Source organism: Cuculus canorus, chromosome 2 (assembly GCF_017976375.1).
Source record: "Cuculus canorus isolate bCucCan1 chromosome 2, bCucCan1.pri, whole genome shotgun sequence".
Classification (NCBI taxonomy): Eukaryota; Metazoa; Chordata; class Aves; order Cuculiformes; family Cuculidae; genus Cuculus; species Cuculus canorus.
Genome location: NC_071402.1, coordinates 108471076 through 108494785, shown reverse-complemented (window position 1 = coordinate 108494785; position 23710 = coordinate 108471076). Strand labels below are relative to the sequence as shown.

General features: G+C 42.5%; 1 protein-coding gene across 1 annotated transcript in view; it reads left to right on the top strand.

The window, feature by feature from the left end:
* Positions 1–23710, top strand: part of LOC128851158 (golgin subfamily A member 4-like) — a 94625-nt gene that overhangs the window by 55702 nt on the left and 15213 nt on the right. Inside the window, exons 9-15 of the mRNA XM_054057886.1 lie at positions 124–245; positions 1234–1364; positions 3231–3299; positions 3889–3964; positions 10479–10550; positions 11514–11596; positions 23314–23418. Of these exons, the coding sequence (XP_053913861.1) occupies positions 124–245; positions 1234–1364; positions 3231–3299; positions 3889–3964; positions 10479–10550; positions 11514–11596; positions 23314–23418 (658 nt within the window). The remainder of the gene's footprint in view (positions 1–123; positions 246–1233; positions 1365–3230; positions 3300–3888; positions 3965–10478; positions 10551–11513; positions 11597–23313; positions 23419–23710) is intronic.

Genomic DNA, 23710 nt, shown 5'->3' with positions numbered 1-23710 from the left:
AAGCCTGTTCAGTTCTAAAATAGTTTTGGAGAAGTTCCCAGATCTCCTGCCTTGCTGAACTGTTCTTGCAGTCTCTTTAAACATTTTATTTCCTCACTGTGTTTTTCTGATATTTTTGTATAGATGTGAACAAGAAGACATTGAGTTAAAACACAACTCCGCCTTAAAGCAGTTAATGATAGAGTTCAATACCCAACTGGCTCAAAAAGAAAAAGAAAAGGAAATGGCAGTAAAAGAGACGATCAGTAAGTGAAATACTAATACAACTGTAATTGGTAAAATAGCCAGAAAACCAAATCTTCGGCTGTTTTGGGGAAGGGGTTTTGCCTGGAGCTCTGATAAGGACAACATGTTTTCGCACTGCCTAGAGAACTCTCGGAGGGAACTTCTCTTGCTCAGGAAATAACATAAATGTTAATTGTAGCACAATTAGGGAAATGCATCTTTGATCTACCTGTTTGCATCTGTCATGCCAAGAGTTACTGGTGATAGCCATAGGTAGTGTCTTTTTATATGTACAAAAGGAAAAAAACAGGGAGTAGGATTTCAGAAGTGAAAGCACAGTGGTGACTTTTCACTTTGTCTTCAGCAATGCAAACCTTTAATACTTCACGGCTGAATGTGAGGCACTGAAGGGTGCCTTTTAGAAAAACTCTAGATCCATCTGAGAATGAGAACTGCGGTTTTTTTTCAGCTGTCTTGCAGTCTTCATTGACTGTAACCACTAACAGGTACCAACGGGATACGGTGTCCAATTGCTGTACCATATGGTTATAAATATAAGAGTACAGCGTATTCCAGCTTCTCTGTCCATCTTTTGCCACCATAATGTAAATTGGGGGTTGGAGAATTAAGCAGGAAGTATATTTTTACTCCACAGTTACTGGAAGTACCCCTGCAAGTGAGAACTTCCTAAAGATGTGCAGATGTTTCAATCACTTATCTACATAGACTAGGAGATAGAATTAGTTGAAAAAGATCAATTGGAATCTTAGCTTTTAGAGAAAAGTTCCAGCATCGGGTAGGAAAAAAATTCCTGCAGATACCAAGCTGCAGACGGCAAACATACTGGGATCAACTGACCTAATTATCATGGACAGTCTGGAAAATTAATTTTCTTGACAAGTTTTCCTCATGGATATCTTCCATAGTTGTTTTTAATGGTTTTTAATACTGTTGTATCTAACAGAATAATTATGCTTGTTTTACATCACTTTTTTTTTTTTTGAATAGGTAAAGCCCAGGAGGTAGAAGCTGAGCTGATAGAAAATCATCACATAGAGACAATACAATTACACAAAAAGATTGCTGAAAAAGATGATGATCTAAAAAGAACTGTGGAAAAATTTGAAGAAATCCTTGAGGTAGCTTTCTGAAAAGTGATGTGACTACATACATTTCAAAATAACTCCTCCCATTTTTTCATTGCACAACTAGACAGAAAACGTATAATTCTTTCTAGTAAAGATCTTTTTTACTACCTGAATTATGTCTGATATTTGGGGTGATGTAGCTCGTACTTAAAGTGTTTGTGTGTTTTATGGACTTAAAAGAACGCTAGAAATTAAGTTCCAGCTCTGATCGCTTCAAAAAAATTATACAGTTAGATCCTTAAGTCCTTAAGCAGTTTGTGTTCCAGATCGAAAGGAGGAAAGTGAGTAAGTTAAATATTACCTTTGCCAGGATTGTGGTGGTGATGTGTTGTTTCTTTTAAGGATTTAAATGAAGTGTATATGTGTCAGCCTCGCTGTCCCGCTCCTTTGTCTGATGCCCCGTCCAGTTTGGCACCATAGCCCTTTAAGTTGGGTTCTGTTCTATGCAGGGTGCAGTCTATTTGCATAGTTTTTATTCTAGTAAAGTTTTCATTTTTACTTGTAAGAGAACAGTTTGCATCATGATTGCAGGCAGATGTAGTTTTGCTCCAGGAACATTTCAACCAGCTCTTAGCAGCCATCCTCAGTCTAAAGATACTTTACCATCCAAGGGATGCTTCCTGTTTCAGCCAAGTAGATTGTCCCAGCCAGTCCTGTATGTATGGCAACACAAGACTGAATGGTGTTCAAACGATCCAATAAAAAAGGATGTCTCTTGAATAGAGCCAGTAGTGATAAATGTAAGTGATTTATGCTCAGTTACCAGCCCAAAACACATGACTGAGTGTTTACTACTAAAAATCTCAATCTTGTAGGCATGTTGACTCCACTCCAAATTTTGCACTTGATGTAAGTTGCATGGAAATGGCAGGGTTTTAAATTTAGAGTCCTCTTCTTCTGTTTCCTAATTTAGAAAAATGGCACAATATGAAACAGTTGAGAGTCTTTTTTTTTTTTTTTTGTACCGTGGATCCAAATTCTGCATTTCTGGAGTATTTTTTCCTTACTTTATAGGGCCAAATAGGTCTGTGATTTGAAGCCATGCAGTTGTAATTCCTCTCTCTTTTCTGATTCATTCAGTCTGTCAGAAACGTGTGCTATACTCGATCTTGAAGGTTTAGTCTGTTTTAACCTCTGCAGGACATGAACACTGGTACTCTTTGCCTCTCATTGATGATGGCAATGACAGTTGCCTAGAACTGCAGTAAGCTGTAGTTTGATGTTTGAAATTTCAGAGGGCATGTTTCTTTTTTAGGTAATGATACCTGCTTAAGCATTTGTTTCTGTTATTTTAGGGGAGGACGAAAAGTTTAGAGAATTTGTTGCCTTTTTTCCTGAAAAGGTCTTATAACCAGCTCAAAAGTAAAGAAATGTTTGTTAGATTGAGTGTGTGTCATATTCATTGAGATCTCTGATTGAAGTGAGAACATGTAGACATCACCAGATGTGTAGGTTTTCTCAGTTTGGCTTAAAGGTACCGGTTATTAGCCCACTTATACCCGACTTGGCTTGTAATAGGTTTGAGAAATTTTGCATCCAGAAGTCTGCACAGGTTTGTCTCTGTCATAAATGGTAAATAATGGCAAATAATGCCAGTTGCAAGAATGAATTTTGTTCATACAACTTTGTAGGTCTTTGTTGCATTTTAAACATAGTTAATGATGCTAAAAAATACTCGACTTGAGTGTATATCCTTAAGGACGAGCAGGAATCATTTAGTCTGTTCGTCTGAGTACTCCCCTGGGGCATCTCTTGCTTTGTCTGGTATTTGTTTATCTTTTAGAAAAACTTATATCACATAAGATGGTATTTCTTTAGCAGTTTCTTGATGAATTCCATATGTGGCTGTTCTTTCAGGCACAGCTTGCAAAGAAGACAACAGTAGTCAATGATTCAAAACGGAAAGAGCAGGAATTGAAGGAGCAGGTAAAAGTTGCTGTTTAAACAAATAAAATGTATTTCTGTTTAATAATTTGTGCCTGTAATATGAAAAGTTTGGTTCTTCCCAAGTGATGATGTAGCACATCTGCACACAGATACTATGGAAATAATATGTATTGAAAGTAGTGTTGACTCATACTCGCAAAACATTTGCACAGTGAGAAATGGAACAATGCAGTTGGAATTTATGGATCTCTTCTTTTTGTAAACTAAGTCTCTTTTACAGTGTTAAGTACAATTTTTGTCTTTTTTTTACTGTATGTTTATGTGTATAAAATAGATGTGTGTACATATGTATCTATAAATATAGATATATATGTATACATTATATTTATATAAAAATACATAGATAGGTGTCACATTTTCTATAGATATTCTTATGTGTGCATACACATTACCTTGAGTAGTTTAGGGACAGTTTCTAGTAACATAATTTTTAATATTTTCCTTACTCAAAAAGCAAATGTATTTTGATTTCCTAGAAGGTGTTGAAGTTTAGCTGGAAACTGTTTAAGTTACGCTTAGTTTAGCTGCTTGTGAACACCATTTATCATTTTGACTGTTCTCTATTTAGATTCATGTACTGGAAGACCAGCTGAAAAAGTATGAGAAGAAAATGTACATCACGTCAGTTGGAACACCGTACAGAGGTAAAGGCACAGTTTTAAACACGGATAATTTTTTTGGTTGAAATTTATGAAATATGCTTTGATTTAGATAATTTATTAAAATGTCAGTCTCACTAAAACACTTGGGTGATATTTTTATGACATCATCGTTTTGTCTGGTTTGTTATAATAGAGGTGGTGTGTGATTTCAGATGAGCAAATCACGCACCATTTTGTTTGATGTTTATTTTTATATCATACAGTTAAAAGATCTCTGTCAGAGTTCTTAAGCTTTCTGTATCTCAAGAAGCGGTAGAGGCAGTGGCACTAGAAAGTCGGTGGGGAGGAATTATCATTTGTCTTTGCTAATTCAGTAGACGTTTAAAAATATTAGATTTTACAGATCTTCCTTTTGTTACACGTCTGGGATTTTGCTTTCTAATTGTAGTGTTACAGAAAAGGGACAGCTGATTTAGGCCTCAAAGATGCAGGTTGCATCAGACGAGCCAGGCTAAACAAGTGACACACAAGCAGTCGTGGTTGAGAGAGGAGCAGGGCATGGAAGGACACGGGTGAAACTTTCTGCACTGCTTGATAAGGTTGTGATTTGAGTTGTTAGTGGTGCATGATAGTTAATGAACTCTTCAGATGAATTTTATACGATACGGCCAGGCCAACTTTCTGTTTCTTCACTTGCAACTGAGAAGCTTTGCACGGTTGCCAGGAATTGATTCAGTGCATGTGAAACAATCGCTGTCTGTCGGCTGAAAGGCAGTGGTTTGACTGCAGCATTGCCACAGCAAGAAAAACTTCGGATGTTTCCATTGCTGGTTCTCACAGTGCAGCTGGCGGCCCGTCTTCCTCTCTTGCAGTCATGCAAATACAGCCTTCAATACAAAACAATATCTGTTTCAAAGGAAAAAAAAAAAAAACCTGTTCATCTTAGCAAACAGTCATGGTTTCTACTTTATTTTGTGTTCTTTTAAACCTTTAAATACAGCAGTGGATGCACTTCATGGCACTTCAAACGCAAACAGAGTTTGGACTGTTTGCCTTGATCACTTCTTGACAAAATCAGCAACTGATTTTTCTGTTGCTGATAATTGAATTGATGATAACAACAGACAAAACAATTTGCGACACTGTTGTAGAAAGCATGTTTGGAATTTAAATTGTCATCATGCTGCCTTGCAGTGCTGCTGTGAAAAACGGTCAGGGGTTCTCAGCTGCATTTGAAGCATATCGCAGAAGGGCTTGATTTTGACCTTAATGTCAGCAATTACCTGTTGTACTTTCACAATTTAAGCTAATAGGTATGGGAACTGTTGAGACCTCATTATTGGATTGTAGTTTCTTAGGGTATTTCAAGTGTTTTTGGGACTGATGTCAGCAGATAGCCAGCAAATGGGACGATATTCTCGCATGTATAAAACTTAGAAATTGAGACAATGATGGCTTCATTGTGAAAACAATGATTTTTTTGAGCGTACAGGAGGCTTTTTGCTAGCCATAAAATGTTACTTCATCATTTCAGTTTTGATGACAGGCCTTATGCAACTCTTTTTCAATGGATTGAGATGCAGTGACATGGTAGACTGATTATTTACCGTGAGACTCATGACTTCTGCCACAGGTTGTTTTGTTTTGTCACAGCTTCTCAGCTGTTTTGCTGATACTGGGATGGAATTACTGGCTGGGAATCACTTACTGATTTGACAATTTTGACCTGAAATGCTCTCATCTCCTATACATATCAACAAGTAACATCATTATTATTTTAAGTGCTTCTAAGTTGCTTTTGATAGTGTAACATTTGTTCGTTTGTTCTAACTTTTCTTTCTTCCAGTCATGGCTACGACCATCTTGAAGCAGTTGCGATGAGAATGTCTCATGGCGCTGCTGCTTAGAAATAATGTTTTTATCTGTGCTCTTGTCCCTCGAGAAGGGACAAGGAGACAGGCTAGGATTCACGGTCACAAATGGAACAGCAGAACCCAAAACTCAGCACCACCTTTGACCATGAATCTAGATAAGAAAAATCCCAATAACACAAACCTATTTTCAGTGCTACATGAAAAGTATAAGTTTCTCAGCTGTACCATTAAGGAGCCGAGCCATTGCATGGACTTGGTACTCAGGATAAAACTTCAGGGTCACAAGGATCAAGCTCTCATGGAGAGGCCCCAGGCTGGACTCGGCAGCAGAAGGAAGCTGGACTCAGGAATTGAATTCAGGAAGGTGCGGATGCCGGGTAGCAGAAAAGACAGACAAGGTCTTCACTGCATGCTGGCCATCCAAGAAGAGAGCTTGACCCTCGTAATCCCTCAGCTGGTTATCCTGAGTATGACAAGAATGGAGTGGAATACTCTGTTGGTCAGTTTGGGTTCACCTGTCCTGTCCGTTCCTCCCTGGAGGTGTGACCCTTTCTTTTCATTTCTACAGGAATGCTTGGCCTTTCAGCACGCTAAGGTGGATGTCATTCAGTCAGGGGATAAGTAACTGCTGAAAGAAGATCTTCATAGCCATGTTCTTGTTCACCTCCATCGTTGTTTACCTCTGGGATGTTGTTCTTATTTTGCTTTTAGCACTGTGCAATAAATGAAACTTTTAAAATGAAATAGGTGTTGCCTCTCTATTTTCTATTTTAAATTTGTTTTAAATTACAAGTGACAGAAGATCCTAGCTGAAAAAATGCTTCACGTGTCCATAGTTCTTGCTGACGCTTCTATCAGGTTTAAAGAGAAAGGGGGCGATTCCTCGTTGGCATAAGGTATTAATTCCTGGGGAGTGACTTGACGGATCAGGTTGGTTGCGTGTGGAACTCACCCCGCAGGCATCAGTTTGCTTTCCTGATATAGCACGTGAGCTGCCAGTGAGCCGTTAGCCAGCAGCTAAACTCTAGGCAGCCCCTCTTCCACCCCCACCCTGCACCAGGAAAGGAAAACCCATGGGGTAAAATGACAACAGTTTTATTAACACAATAAAAAAAGAATGATGATTCTACTACTCCTGCTCTTGATACTTCTATGTCATGGTAATAACATCGCCATCAACATGAACATCCAGTACAAAACAACAGAGGTGATGCTCCTCTGGCATGACCAGAGCTCAGGGATCTCTGATGTTGTAATCCCCTGGCAGCACTGGAAGTGAGAGCTGCATTTGCCTGCCTCTTCCCCACATGTCACCCACAGTACTATCTCTAAAGCCTATGCAGTCAGTGGCACTTGTGCACAGCTTCACAGCAACGTGCAGGCGTTCGACAGTAGCGCAGCCTCTTCTTGGGCCTCCGTTCTTCTTTGTGACTGTAAAATGTAATTCCTTAAAGGTAAAGAAGAAGCAGCTCTGTCAGCTGAGTTGCTTTTCCTCTACTTTTATATGCTGTGCTTCTCTGAGAGGAAGGTGTGAGCCCAGATGAAAGGACGTCACGTAAAAGACGTGCAGGGTTTTGTGCTTTCTTAGCATCATTCAATGGAGTACCTCAGTGAAAGACCTCTTGCAAACAGTTTCTGGGGACACAGAGTATTTATATTTTATTCAAGAGGTGCTTTTGAAAAACTGCATTTTGCCTTTGCAGATGAGAAAGCACAGGTGGAGCGGGAACAACCTGCTCTGGAGGATGAGAGGCTGTCTGGCTCAGGTGTCCATCAGAAGCCTCCTCAGCAGCAATAGCAACCAGTGTCACGCCCCTTCTCCCCCTCACGTTGTCTTGAGAGAGTCTGTGGGGAAGCAGAAGAGCCGTTTGCTCTGCCCATCACGTCTTTCTGCTCCCAGCACTTTGAGTAAAGAGTTCTCGCCCTGTGACATTGATAGCTGCACCAGCGTCGGCTTCTCCTGACTAAGGAGATGCGTTCTGCATTATCTGCAGAATTTCAGCTTGCTTTGTGTCTGCGTTCAGAGAAGACACCGCTTCTTGTCCATCAGTGCACATCACCAGGCCAATTCTTCTGCATTTCTCCTTTGTGTCAAATGGGAATGTTAAAATTTGCAGGAATTGTGTTAGTTCTTCAAAGCATGACTTTGAAGCCCCACGATCAACTCTAAACCCAATGTCAGCGATCAAGTCTGCATCCCAGACTGCAGTGCAAAACAGATGGGAACAAACCAATGGTCATGGCATCTTCTCCACCGTTTCTATAACTAAAATGGAGGGGTTTTTTTTTTTTCTAAGACAAGAGTTTCTGCTTTAGTTTAGTTTAGTTTAAAGTAAAGCGAGTTTGTGAAAATGTTTTTTAGCCGAAGCAGCCAAGCTACTGAAAGAGAAAGTGATAAAACTGTTCAAGGCTTTTCACCAGATGTGGGTAACTCTAGGTTTGCTTTATGAACAACTCAGAGCTGGGCCGTCACCTCAGTGAGTGGCAAAGGCCCCCCACAAACATCAGATATTTCTATACATAATACGAAAGGTATTTTTCTTTGAAAAGTTCTTGGTGTTTTCCCACGGGCTTACAGTAAGGGCCACCAAGTCCAGCAGTTCTTCCAGGCTGGTCTGATTGGGATGGTGTGTGCACCACACGCTTTGTTTAAAGCAAGTCCGTGCCCCAGTAGCGCGTGAAGGATGGAAATGCAGAAGCGTCTTTTGGGAAGGTCTGTGGATTCCAGGGCAGTCAGGTGTGTGTGTGAGGACTCAGCGCCTGCTGCTGCACCTGCCCAGGACAGTGAGCCCATCCGCAGAGGCACTCAGAAAATGTTGAAGCCGCAAGCAATGCCAGGGGCCGTGGGGTGACCGTCCAGCCTGCTGTGGCCGCAGGGCGAGCGTCCTGCACGCAGAGGCCACCGCTTGACCGTCCAACCCAACGGAGCTGCGGGGTGACCGTTCAGTCCGAGGGGTTTCAGGGCGGGAGGTGCCCCGCGTCACTCACAGCGCCAGCTGCCAGAGCTGCAACCGTGACACTTTGCTGCTACAGAGCCCTCCTCCAAGCCTGTCCCGGGCATTCCCAGACTGCTGTGCCCTCTGCCCGCTTTCCACAGCCTGCCGTTCGAAAGCCAGCTCTCCTCGGACCAGACAAGCAGCACGGCAGACACCGGACACCTGCCATGGGCACTGCTCTGATCCCGCCACAGCGCTCCTTCTGCCCGTTCCCAGAGAATGGTCTGGGTTCGAAGGGATCTCCACAAGCCTCCAGTTCACTCTCAGGATGGTAACCAGCACTCCCATAAGAGAGCAGCAGAGGAGATCTTCCACACTCATCTTTGTGCCTGTGGAGTACTATGGGTTTCTTTGAAGTGGCTTGGTTAAACAAAGGAAAACCAAAGGAACAAAGAAGCCCTGAAATGGTGAACAAATTAATAGTGTAGGACTTAACGGGTGCCGCAGGCGCTGAGGAAGCCAGAAAGGGGCGGGGCGGGGCGGGGGAGTGGTGTCTGCCGGGCGGGGTTGACCATTCAGCTGGAGCAGCGCCAGGCGGAAAGGTTAACCGGTCAGCTGGAGCAGCGCGGGAAGTACGGTTAGCGTCCAGCTCTGGGTCGGGGGGTTGACCGTCCATCCCGGAAAGGCGGCCAGGTTGACCGTCCAGCCCTGAGGGGCTTCGGGGTTGGCCGTCCAGCCCAGAGGTGCCGCGGGGTGACGTCCAGCCTGGAGGGTTCCACGGGATTCATCGTCCAGCCCGCAGGGACTTTGAGGTTGAACGTCCAGCCCGGAGGGTCCCCGGGGCTGATCGTGCAGCCCAGAGGGCCTTTGGGGTTGACCGTCCAGCCCGGAGTGTTCCGCGGGGCATTCTAGAAAGCTTTTACCTATACTCGTGTCGTACTTCCCTCTGTCCCTGAAGAGAGGTTTTCTGTTTACTGATGCTCCATAATATCAGCAAGCAGTGTCACCCAGGATAAATTATTAAGTTTCAGTAAGGGGAGTTTGCTAGGGTGGGTGTTTTACTTGTTGATTTTTGGGGATTTGTTTGTTTTTCTTTATAGTTCAAAATTCCGAAACATTGTCAGCTAAAGAAAAAGGAAAAAAGAAATAAAAAAAACTTTTATGCTTCATTTCTGGAATAGTAAGTAAGTTGTCTTTCTTACTCACTGTCTTCTTCAGCTTTTCTTTCGGTGGAACTGTGGGTCTCCGTGGGCGGTGTTACAGAGAAATTCAAATTTTTTTTGTGTATAAGGAAGAAGTTGTAGCTAGTTAGGAATTCTGTCCTTGAAGTAGCAAGGTAGGACTGCAGTGTGAGGCGAAAGCATCTATGGAAGAAGTGCAAAACAACAGGAAATGGAGCTGAGAATAAATTGTAGGGGTGCTTTAGTTTAAAAACCAGTAATCCACTAATCCACTAGGAATAAATCCCCAACAACAGGATAGTGCTTTGGAGCAGAATTTCATTCACGCCAGGCGAAGCGCAATTTCCTAATCCAAACAGACTTCTTGTATGGGTGGTTATTGCTCCTTTCACTTGGTCTGAATCGGCATGGGCGACTGCTCATTTCTCAGCCTTCCTTAACTGTCTGGATTTCTCTTTCGCCTGTGGTATTTTTGTGCTTCTGTAAGTTTTCTCCACATCAAATCATTCTGAAGCCCTTTACGCTGAAGCATTCCTCTTCTGCATTTATGTTTATGTGTGCTTAGGTGCGTATCCAACCAGAGTAGAAATTGTGGATGTGATCATGATGATTTTACAGCTTACATACACCTATCAGGGTAAATCTTGATTAAAAGTTACACTGCTTTTAGCTGAACTGCTCATCCTTTGTCCGCTACGTTTCAGTGCTTTGCTTCTCTTGCGAAAAAAATCGTATCCAAGATGGTTTCTAGCATGTTTTCCTACTTCAGTTTGACCTGGTTCAAACACCACAAAACAGTCTGGATTTGTGCAGGTTAGAAAGCACCTGAACACAGGACTTTGGAAAAGCAGGATAGACAGATCAGGAACAGGAACATCTAAACTCTGTGCTAAAGCTGTTGCTTTCTGTTGTCTTGGTTCTGGGTTTCAGGGAAGGTTTTGGTTTTTTGGATTTTTTTTTTTTTTTGGAGAGTGTGTGTGTTTAGGAGAACAGAGGAACGTGTGCATGAAGTTTTGCACAGGATGTTTTCTTTCTGAAAGCCTTTTTTTTTTTTCCCCGTGCTCCTTTGGAGTCTTGAATAGCCTGTTGCCGTGTTTATTACGGGAAGCTTCCCCTGCCCTCCAGTGTACTTTAACAGAGAAAGATTGTGTGATTCAACTGTTACTCATGTTGTCTGTAAATAACACGGGTCATCAATTACATTACTCAATAGTCATCGTGTCTAATTTAAGGGGAGATGCCAGCATTTGCTGATGTCTCGTACTAACCTATGCACACATAGCACTTTGTAGGTCTGTATATCACAGCAATCTGTTTTGATTTTAACAAACTAGCTTGCTTGCATGAAGAATTCTTAATAAGCACCCAAGAGAAAAAACTAAAATCATAGATGAGAAAAACCCCACAGATGCCATTTGTAGGAATTGGTGAATTACAGTCCTTATAGTGTATTCCTTCTAAAAGTTTATTTTCCTCCCGTGGGGCATAACTCAACAAGTGCTTCCCGAATCCCCAGCAAGCGGACCAGCATCCCCACAGGTACGACAACCCCCGTTTTTTTCCTTTGCTGCTGTGTTGTCTCTGTGTTATATTCTTGCAGTATTGTTTGGCCTAGCAGTAGATGTCCCTGCGCAAGCTGTTCCTCTTGTAGTATTGACAAATGATAATGTTGGGCAAATACAAGTAAGAGGTGCTTTTTAATAGAAGATGGTAATAACTAGCAATAGAAGAGAAATAGGATAAATTTTAAAAAATACTCATGATCTCAATTATATTTACATAGTTGGTATGGATTTGTAGTACAGTTTCATTTCACTCCTGAGGTCAGGTAGGTTTTGTTATGGTTATTGTCTCCTTAGGTTACAGTAAAAGGAAAAAGAAAAGCTCTAATATATTTGTGAGGAGATTAATGACACGGACTCCGATAGCTTGGATCGAAGACCTTTATTGCTCTCAGTGAGCTTCTTATATACACAATGTTATGTTGCATCTAAAACTTGGCATCATTTGATTGGTTACAAACAACTGTTCACGTGTATAAGCTACTAGTATTGGTTAGTTGCTACTGTCCACACGCCTAGATCAAATGCTTACTTGGTTAATTAGCTTTGCATATTTTACATGCTTTCCCCCTAAGTTATCATGGTTTCTACTTTTCTAGCTTACACCTCCCTCTCAGCTTCTGGGCATAGAGCCATAGCTTACTGTTGCTATCCGTTGTTTCCTCTTACTGCACTGTTCATGGTCCTTCAAGGCCATCGTGGCCTTTGTTAATATAAAATGTTTCTACATATTTGGTATTGAGAGTAAAGAAGTTGGGATTAATTAAAAGGCGTCCAAATGATTGGTCAGAGCAAATTAAAAGGGCAAGTTCACAGAAGCCATATTATCAAAGCCTTGTGAAGCAGAATGTGAAGCTGAAGCCTTTTTGCTGCCCCAAGAGCCAGTGCAGCATCAGGTTTGCAGTTGGGCGTGCGAGGACCTCTGTCCATGCTCATAATGTTGCTCGGGAGCTGGGTACCAGCCCGTAGAAAGCCACGGGCTTTCTCTGTGGCTGCGCTCCTGGTTTTGAGGTGTGTGCTGTGCTGAACAGCAGCGCTGGTGTGGAGGTTGCAGGAGCCATCAGACCCCGCGAGGTCCCACCTTTTCCCGAAGGCAGGGTAGCTCCAGGCAGCCGGGCATCTCGCCCGCAGGTGGGAGCCCTCCCTTGGGGGCGAGGGACAGTGACTGAGCGTCTGGGCGTGCTTGTACCCGAGGCTCATGCTCACCTGCAAGGGGCTGTCCCTGTGCCCCCAGCCGGGGGCATTTTGGTTCAGATCCGTGCTGCGTCTGCACCAGCAGCTGAGAACAGTGGGTCAGAGCACTGGGTGTGCCGTGCTCATCCAAGCCAAAGCCTGTGCCTGTGCCGTCACCCTGTCCTAAGCTAAACTGTCAGCCCGTAGGAGGGAAAACCCCACAGCATCACTGACAGAAGTGGCTTGCCGGAGTTTTGGGCTTTTTCCCCTTCACTAGAGAATCAAATGAAAGACGCTCCTTCTGCCTCTGGTCTGTATCCACATGCTCGAGTAGGTTTAGCTTTGCTGGTTTTTGGTACTTGATCAAGTTTGGAAGGCATCTATGTACACCAGAGCTAAAGCTTTTGAATATGAAAAGGAGGCTGGACAAGCACATACTTACTTTCCACATCTTCTGTCATAGCCCTTTTGATACATACCTATTTATGTTATGAGGAATTCCTCAGTAGCAGTCTTCAGTGTCCTTCTCAGACTAGAATCAGGAGGGACTTGCGTATCCCAAGAGGACCATTTCTGTGTTGGTTTCAGTAAATCTCTTTGCACTTGGTCTTGCATTGATCTACTTTGCTTTGCTGGGAAGGAATTGCTTGTAAAGCTCAGAAGTGCTCGTCAGAAGTCTGGTCAGCAGCTGTTGAGAACCTGAGGCAATGCAGGCTTCAAAAGTGGATGTAGTTTTTCATTCTTTTTTTTTGGTTGTTTTTTTTTTTTTGTTTGTTTTTGTTTTGAATCATGTTCTGTCTTTGCTGGGCCAACAGAACCCAGGTTGATAGGTGGTGCTTGCTTTTACACAAGTGATCTTGGCAGAATGACGGTGATAGAAGCATTAGTTTCCTGGGGGAAATCCCTGGGCAGGTATATATGGATGAAGTAAATAGACAAATGAAAAAGAATTAAATTCAACTCTGGGAAATGATTTACAGTGCGTGCATGAAGTGTGTATGGTTCTGATTCTTTCCATAAGCAGTTAGATGTGAATTAATTTAACTTGAAATACATTTATTTATCTATTAAAAGATTTTTTTTAAAGGCATCACAATTTTTAAGCTTTAAAAGCATAGGAAGTAAATAAAAGAAACATCCCTAAGGCGGTATCTTATAAGATTCTGGAGATCCTACTAAGGCATGTAGACAAATCTACAAGTTTCTGAAGATGTTCAGCCAAATGAATGCAAGTAAGAAGCAGGTAAGGCCATGCAGTTCATTTCTTTTGCATTTTCTGGCTTTCTCATCTGAGACATGTTTGAGGAATTAAAAAAGCCAGCTTTCGGCTCTTCTAGATGGCATTTGTCCTGTTGGAATGCTAGCATGTTGAATGGCCATAAGAGGAATTTAGGTTTCTTCTCTTTCTGTTGACTTAATAAAGTGCACTCTTCAACTTCCCGAAGAAATGTGTGCATGGAAAACAGTTTTCAGGAGCACACTTGAAGTGATCCCTACACAAACTTAGCTTTAGGAAGAAAGAATCCGTGATAATTTTGCATCAAATCTAGACTCTTGCTGTTTTAATGCTGGTATTACACTGGGATATTCTTACTGTGTTGTGTGGGATGTTGTTTAGTAAAAGAAATACCCACTTAATGGTTGGATTCTGGGGTCACAACTGCAAAGCGGTATTTTTAATATGATTTCATAATAGTTGGACAAATCTTTTCACTTCACACTTCAATTTTCATTTGAGACATGTTTCTTGGATTCGCAGGAGCTCCAACAAGCTAAGAAATATCACCGACAGGAATTGGAGGCTTTGCTAGAAGAAAAAGATCAACTTAGCGTCCTAGAAACTGAACTAAAATGCCTTACCCAACAGATGCTTTTAAAAACGGCTGTTCTGACATTTTTTTTTTTCTCTGAACTATGTATTTCCTATAATATATATCCATGTGTTACAATAATTACTGCGGTGTTGTAAAGCTTCTTGAGGATTTCTGATCATCTGGAAATTAAGTGCATCTTTGTGCTAGAGGATAACTTATAAAACCTCACTCGTGTTAAATATGATTGTTTGATCTGCACTTCAATACCTCTGTAATGTCTTTTGTTATGAAGAACATAACATTAGCAGATGTTTGATCTAAAACTGTGTTGGCAAAATGTGTTTTGCGTAACTGGTCTTTGTTTCTGCACTCAATGCTATTGTGCTTTACTGGTTTTAAAACCTGAAAAAATTCAGGCATTTTTCCTTTCTGTGCTTGCTGATAGAAATTTTATTTAACTCTCTAGTTCTGAAGATGAAAATACAGTCCTTTTAGAATCCTTGGGTTTTTTTAACAGAAAGAACACTTGATTTAGCTGTCCTTGCTGAAACGGTGGTTCCAAGATGGTCAGGCAGGCACTGAAATGCCTGATCTCGATACCTGTTCTGAACAGCGAGACCCAAGTCCAGTGTGTGTTGTGGAACCAGGAAGCACCGGTGGGTATTGCGGGTTTTTCAAGAGACCTTGAGTTTTGGGGAATACGCCTGCTGTTACTTACAATGGTGTAACAATACTTAGGGCTGAACATGTCAGAGTAAGGATTTATTTTCTAGCAGGAGCCAATTGTTTTGAACACGCTGTGATTGATAGCTAGAAGACAGAATGGCTCTTCTAAGACGCTAACTTTTCATAAGAATTCCAACACAATATGGTCTTACCTTTGTCAGTAACGATGATAGGGTAGTAATCGCTTTTGCTGGTAGGGGTTGTTGCTATCCCCACTTAATATGATTAAGAGATTTTGTCCCCCATAAGCGAGGGCCTGTCCCTGGTGTTTAGAGAGGAGCAATCGTGCTGAATACGCTCCTCAATGCCAGCTTTAAAAAAACCCAAGCCAAACACCACAACGAAACAAACCAAAAACTCCCACCCCAAACACTGATGAAGAGGAGGTAAAATGTAAATTGATTAAAAAATGACCAATGAAGGAAAAGTGACTGAGTCATTGGATTTTCTTAGGATTATGAAGAGTTTCTCAGTTCGTTGTTCCTTCAATTTTTTTTTATCATGGTCTTGGTGCTTGGAGTAACTCCTGGTGGTGTAAAAGGCGACGTGTCCCTTAGGAGAAGCATGCAAATTACAATGCTTTTAGTTTTTGTTTGTTTACAGAATGCATATTTCAATGAAAAATATCTTAACCGGGAGGAGGAAGTTTTCTGATGATCCTTAGTTGCTGGAGGATTTTTTTTTTTTTTTTTTTTTGTAACTAGATAAATTTTGGCTACTCTTCAAAATAATCTCTCCTCCCTCTTCTTTTATGGCACTTTGTTTTCTGACATAGAAATATAGCGTGATCTCTGGTCTTGAAGGAACAACTTAAGTTTATTCTTCGCAAGGATTGTGTTCTGGCTTGAAGTCTTTTTAGCTGTGTGTTTTATTTATTTTCCAGCTTTTTCTGACAAGAATCCTTTCCATAGGGCATGGTAATTGCAGAGACAAAGCCACAGATGTATGAAACATTGTAAATGAAGGAGGAGGACATAGCCCAACTACGTGCTAAGGTCAAACAGCTAAATACAGAAGTCAAGGAACTAAAAGAACAGAAAGGAAAATCTGAAAGAGCTGGTAAGAAATTCTACAGATGATTAACTTTCACATTGAAACATGAGAAAGCTTTAGTGTGGTCTTCTTGCAGTCTTTCATCAGTTGTGGTTTGGCATGGGTATTAAGAGGTGCTTTTTCCCCTGATGTTCTCTGTGTCAGCCCTGCTACCGTCGTTACCAACTTCACTTCTGGTCTGCAGAGTCTAGAGATGCTTTTGACTGGTTCATCTCTGTTATGGATTCAGCTGGAGTTAGGAAGGAAACTGCTGAAGGGCAGCTGCACTTTCCCGTTTGTAGGAGAAAAGAGTGAGTTTTGTGCTGGTATAACTTCAGGAAGGAAACTTGCACCTCTCTATAAACGGTCAGTGTGAAGCCACTTGTATTTCACATAGAAAACCTAGTGGTGAGTGTGTAAGAGCTTGGGAAGAAGTCGGTACCAAGAGGATGTGTTACAACCCTACTAAGCATATTGGTTCGATAACGTTGGTGGAAGCATTTCTGATTTAGTGAGTTGGCAGTGATAATTCCGCTGCTGGGTCAGTGCTGGGTGAGCACAGCATTCCATAGTGACCCCAGTAGGCATGTGGGAGAGGGGTGAAGAGGGCACTCGGGGCTCTCCCCTGCATGTCGGTGTCGCCTTCGTACTAGGGAGCCCAGAGCTGGGTACAGCGCTGTGGGCATGGCCTCTCCAGCACTGAGCAGAGAAGGGTCACCTCCCTCTAGCTGCTGGCAATGCTTTGCCCGCTGCAGCCCAGGGCACCACTGGCCTTGGCCTTTGGGCAAGAGCACCTTGCTGGCTCCTCGTCTCCTCAGTGTCCACCACGTCCCTCCTGGATGTTTCCTGCCTTGCTGCTCTCCAGCAGCTTGGCCAAGCTGCTTTTCATCACAAGTAGTTGTGGCTGCCAGTTCTTCTGCATTTGTCCTTTGTGTCCAAATGGGAGTATCAGGTTTTGCAGGAATTTTGTTAATTCTTCACTGTTTCACTTTGAAGCCTCACAATCAGCTCTAAAGCCAATGTAGGCAACCAAGTCTGCATCCCAGACTGCAGTGCAAAAAGGATGGGAATAAAGCAATGGTAATGGCCATCTTCTGTGCTGTTTCTGTAATGAACTGTGGACAGTTTTGTTTGGTTGGCGTTTTTTTTTTTCCTAAGACAAGGGTTTCTGCTTTAGTTTAAAGTAAAGCAAGTTTGTGAAAATGTTTTTAGGCAACACAGATGAGCTACTGAAAGACAAAGCGATAAAACCTGATTTTAAGTTAAAATAAATGAGCAGAAGACCAGAGAAGCCAGGAGATAGAAGAGCAGAAGTGTTTATGGTTTTCATATGAAGCATATTTGTGTAACTTGCGCTCATGCTTGTATTTGGTAGTATATTGATCCAGCAGATACTTAAGAAGAGCAACAAAGCTGGTGAAGAGGCTGGAGAACAAGTCTTATGAGGAGCAGCTGAGGGAACTGGGGTTGTTTAGCCTTGAGACAAGGAGGCTGAGGGGAGACCTCATTGCTCTCTACAACTACCTGAAAGGAGGATGTAGAGAGGAGGGAGCTGGCCTCTTCTCCCAAGTGTCAGGAGACAAGACAAGGGGGAATGGCCTGAAGCTCCACCAGGGCAGGTTCAGGCTACATCAGAAAAAGATTTTTTCACAGAAGGGGTCACTGGGCACTGGAACAGGCTGCCCAGGGAAGTGTTGAGTCACCATCCCCAGAGGTATTTAAAAGATGGGTGGATGAAATGCTCAGGGGCGTGGTTTAGTGGTTGATAGGAGTGGTTGGACTTGATGATCCTGGAGGTCTTTTCCAACCTGGTGATTCTATGGTTTTTCTAGTTTACTTCTTAACAGCCTGTTTTCTTTATCTGAGGGGAAAGCTCAGACTGTGAGGACATGGAGCCAGCTTTGTACATTCCAGTTTTCTGATTTCATGTTTGGCTTAACGTGACATTTTGTTAGAGCTTGAGTTTCCATTTGACAGCCTTAATTCTGAGTTAAAACAAGTTATTATGTATACCATCTAGGCAGTGTTGAGCACTTGCTAGAAGTCCTTTTGGAGTGAGAAAGAACGATTGTTATTGTCTCCCTAAAGTGATTATGAGAAAATACTGAGTGATCTTTGGGTATATTTCTTCTTGTTTGTTTGCTTGCTTGTTTGTTTAAGGAGATTGCTGGTGTTAAGTGGGAATTCGTTATGTCTGAGAGTGTAGAGAGACCATTCATGTCAGCAAATGAGCCTGAGACAAAATCAGTAAGACTTGAATGCAGGAAGAGAAGTCAACCTTCATCCCAGGATGACAAGTCCCCTGGTAAGAAGGGATTCCCCATTTTCCTTTAGAGATTACCAAGATTGATGCTCTGAAACTATTACAGAAAGGGGAGACCAGAACAGCATAGCTATTGTCTGCAGTGTAAGTACTATGTTGTGGCTTTAGTTGAAATATTGTACTTGTGCAACCTCTCGGTGTACTTCCCAACGCACTTGGACAGATAAGCTTATGCCAATTAATCTTCTGTGGTGAATGGTGTAAATTATGTCAGTAAATAAAGCCTGAAGTTCAGTGAGTTGTGTCAGAAAAGTGGATGTCACAGTATTGAGGTGAAGTGCATTGCTAGGTTTGCTGGAGGGTGGCAGAGCTATGAAGGAAGCCCTGAGCAATGAGGTCGCTCTTGACAGAATAGGGAAAAAACCCACCGCGCTGATGGGGTTGGTGTAGAGGTCCAAATTTTTGTCAGGTCACTAAATGAATGTGGTCCTAGTCTGCTCATACGTGTGCTGAAAGGCATGAGAAAAACAAGCAGCAGAACATCTGAGGCCAAGCAGTTCACCAGGGTGCTAAGGGGAAAACCTACACATTCCCAGATGAGACAGCCATAAGAGAACATAAGGAGTACTTTGGATCCATTCTAGAGGAGAAGTAGATGCAGCCTGCAAGTCCCTGAGAAGCTCTTTCCTTCATAGCTCATCATCGGAAGGCTGGTTGTAGAGTTTGAAGAGCTGTTGCTCACTTTAAAGGGTAGTTTCAAGATTCCGGAGAATGATGTTCGTTAATAATTCAGCTCATAACACCCACCAGTTTCAAACATTTAAGGAAGAATTAGAGACTTTTTGTCAGCGCTGGGATGGGCGCTGCTCTGCCCCTGCTGCAGCGCTCCTTCTCCCCGTTCCCAGAGAATGGGTTGGGTTCGAAGGCACCTCCACAATCCTCCAGTTCCTACTCCCTGCCATGGGCAGGGACACCTCCCACCGGATCAGGCTGCTGGATCAGTTCTCATAAGTCGCCTCTGTCTCTGTCATCTAGATGGCTTTAACCTTTTTCTTGCTTTTTGTAACTGTGGAAGAACTGTGCATATAGGATACAGCTCAGAGCAACGATTTGGGTGTTTTTGTCATAATTTAATTGGCTGTTTTTGGTATAGTTTCACAAAATTATTCGAGAAACTACCTTATTTAACTGATAATAACACACGTTAGGTATGACATGGGTGTAGAGTATCTTTGAAAGTGACAGTAGCCAAGAGAAATCATAGACTCATAGAATGCCAGGCTGGAAGGGACCTCAAGGATCATCTGGTCCAAACTTTTTAGGGGATCTGTAGTTTAAATTAGATGGCTCCAAACCCTGTCAAGCTGAGCCTTAAAAGTGTCCAGTGTAGAAGACTCCACTACATTGCTGGGGAGATTATGCCAGTGTTTGACTGCTGTGATGTTTTCATGCATGTGTTGAAGTAGAAAAAACCCCTTCTACCAGTTGAAGTTTGTTTCCAAAGACTTTGAGGAGTTAACTTTCTATTGGCAAACTCAGCGTTGGAAAAGGTAATATCTGACCAAATCTCTTCGGCTTTTATGCTGGGTTAAGCATTTTCTGCATCTTGGAATCGGAAATAATAAAATGAGGTGTAAATTCTGTATTGTATTGCTGACTATTAAGTTATTTGGTTAATTTTACAAATAGGCGATTCTTTGCCTGAGCATGATCTGAATGTAATTTGAACCACTGGGAGATCTGACACTGCATCGTCTCAATAGTAGAGCATGGTTTTAAAACTGCTGACGTTCAGCTATGTAGTATTTTTTACATCACTCGCTTGTCAAATAAGGGTAGTATTTTTGGAAATGGATCTACTGTAAAGAAAGCTCTGTGTAGCTTGCTGGGTTTTACTTTAAGCCCTTTCATAGTTCTTAACTCTGGATCTTCTCTGTTTAGTGAAGTTAAGTAAATATTTGTCAGTGGCAGTTTAGAGTGCTGTCCTGAACTGGTGAACTTTCAGTACAGTGTAAAGAGGCTGACCTGCAGAGCTACTGTTTTCAGTAAGCAGCAACTAATTATGATACCTTGCACACAATATTGTGACCCACTTAGTTAAGGGTATTCAGTGCATGTGTTAAAGGGTTGCTACTTGCTGAAAATCGGCCTTGTGAGTCAATTTGGGCAGAAGTAGAAAATGAGAGAAGCTTTTTATTTTCCTGTAAAATAGTTGTCTTTCAGTGTTTCTTGTTCTTCAGTTGCTCTCAAGTTACACTAGAGGGGAAACTGGAGTTAAATTTCATCTTAAAAGTAGAATAGGTTAGTCTGTTCACACCACATCTCCTTTGAAAACAGATTCTGTAAATGAGGAAGAAACAGGAAGGTTTTAAGGCCTATGAAACGTACTGGAGTTTTGCAGACTGTGGAATATACTTTAGTTGCCTTGCTTTTAGTAATTTTATACTTCAGCTGCATTCCATTTGCAGAGCACTGTGTCCTCATATAGATTATCAGCAACTTTATACTGAGACATTTTCAAACCAAACATTTAACATTTCTTAGTTTTGAGAGACTTTTGTTTGCATTCATTTTTGCACTTTTTTCCCCCTGTACCGTGCTGTAGGGAGACTTCACACACCATATCCTCTCTGCTCTATTCATGTCTTCTGTTTTGAGACTCAGAACTTGTAATTTTTCCTCTGGTTTGTAATGTCCGAGACTAAATTTACTGACAAAAGACTGATTAAATCTGGAGGCAATGCACCTTGGCTGTAACAGTAAACCATTCTCTTACATATGAATGGTTACTTAACTGATGCCAACCCTCTGATTCTGAAAGCCTGTGCTCTGCCTCTTGAAGACTGAAGAGCATCTTAGTTTCTAACTGGTGACAGGGAGGAAAAAAAAAAAAAAAAAAAGCTATTGCAGTCCCAGGTGCCTCTTGGACAAATACTTGGTGAAGACCTGACAAATAGAGATCAAGAAAAAGCAGAGATATTAAGTGTGGGTTTTGCCTTAGTCTATAGTAGAATTGAATTGATAGATCTCAGGGTGCCTGGTCCTCCGAGTTGGAGGACCGCGAGTGTGGGAATAGTGATTTTCCGTTTGTGGGCACTGAAAGTGTTAAGAGACCAGCTATACTAGCTGAATGTTCCTAAGTCCACGGGGCGTGATGGGATTCACCCCAGAATTCTGAAGGAGCTCAGCCCCACTCAGTAGTCTTGGAAATCTTGAAAGTCCCCCCTCGACTGGAAGCCAGCCAACGCTATTCCAATTTAAAAGAAAGGTATGAGGGAAGAACCAGGAGAGTAACAGTCCTGTTAGTCTAAATTGGGAGAGAAGTGGCTGGAGAGCAGCCCTGCAGAAAGGAGTGTGGGGATGCTGTGTTCTGTCCAGTTGCAGTGGTAGCATCTTCCCCATTGTTGCATCACACCAGTGAGTAAGTGCCGCTGCCGGACGTAGTGCCCCAGACCCGTCAAGGGTGGAGTGGAGAGAGCTTTGTACTGCTTCTGTGGAGTAGCAAAATGTGGAACTGTTCGGAATGGCTTTTCTGCTGGCTATGGGAGGTAAGAACTGATCTTTAAATCACTGGTGTTAGGTTATGGTGTAGGAAGATAGGAAGGAGAGTAGGATATTGTCGTGAACAGATGGTTGTTTTTCAAACCCTGTGTATGCTTTTGGTGTGAAAATTTTCAGCAGGCCATGGAGCTCAGTCTATAGAAGAATTGAATTGATAGATCTCAGGGTGCCTGGTCCTCCGAGTTGGAGGACCGCGAGTGTGGGAATAGTGATTTTCCATTTGTAGGCACTGAAAGTGTTAAGAGACCAGCTATACTAGCTGAACGTTCCTAAGTCCACGGGGCGTGATGGGATTCACCCCAGAGTTCTGAAGGAGCTCAGCCCCACTCAGTAGTCTTCGGAATCTTGAAAGTCCCCCCTCGACTGGAAGCCAGCCAACGCTATTCCAATTTAAAAGAAAGGTATGAGGGAAGAACCAGGAGAGTAACAGTCCTGTTAGTCTAAATTGGGAGAGAAGTGGCTGGAGAGCAGCCCTGCAGAAAGGAGTGTGGGGATGCTGTGTTCTGTCCAGTTGCAGTGGTAGCATCTTCCCCATTGTTGCATCACACCAGTGAGTAAGTGCCGCTGCCGGACATAGTACCCCAGACCCGTCAAGGGTGGAGTGGAGAGAGCTTTGTACTGCTTCCAGAGTAGCAAAATGTGGAACTGTTCGGAATGGCTTTTCTGCTGGCTATGGGAGGTAAGAACTGATCTTTAAATCACTGGTGTTAGGTTATGGTGTAGGGAGATAGGAAGGAGAGTAGGATATTGTCGTGAACAGATGGTTGTTTTTCAAACCCTGTGTATGCTTTTGGTGTGAAAATTTTCAGCAGGCCATGGAGCTCAGTCTATAGAAGAATTGAATTGATAGATCTCAGGGTGCCTGGTCCTCCGAGTTGGAGGACCGCGAGTGTGGGAATAGTGATTTTCCATTTGTAGGCACTGAAAGTGTTAAGAGACCAGCTATACTAGCTGAACGTTCCTAAGTCCACGGGGCGTGATGGGATTCACCCCAGAGTTCTGAAGGAGCTCAGCCCCACTCAGTAGTCTTCGGAATCTTGAAAGTCCCCCCTCGACTGGAAGCCAGCCAACGCTATTCCAATTTACAAGAAAGGCATGAGGGAAGAACCAGGAGAGTAACAGTCCTGTTAGTCTAAATTGGGAGAGAAGTGGCTGGAGAGCAGCCCTGCAGAAAGGAGTGTCGGGGTGCTGTGTTCTGTCCAGTTGCAGTGGTAGCATCTTCCCCATTGTTGCATCACACCAGTGAGTAAGTGCCGCTGCCGGACGTAGTGCCCCAGACCCGTCAAGGGTGGAGTGGAGAGAGCTTTGTACTGCTTCTGTGGAGATAGCAAAATGTGGAACTGTTCGGAATGGCTTTTCTGCTGGCTATGGGAGGTAAGAACTGATCTTTAAATCACTGGTGTTAGGTTATGGTGTAGGAAGATAGGAAGGAGAGTAGGATATTGTCGTGAACAGATGGTTGTTTTTCAAACCCTGTGTATGCTTTTGGTGTGAAAATTTTCAGCAGGCCATGGAGCTTTTATGGTGAATGCTTATGAGATAGTAGAGGAGGTGTTTGACTTTTGAGTTATATTTTCAGGTGGGAACATTGAGTCCACTTGGTCAGACCTGCAACTACTGCAGATTATGGAACAATCTTGTGTTTTGTGTGATATTGGACTCAATT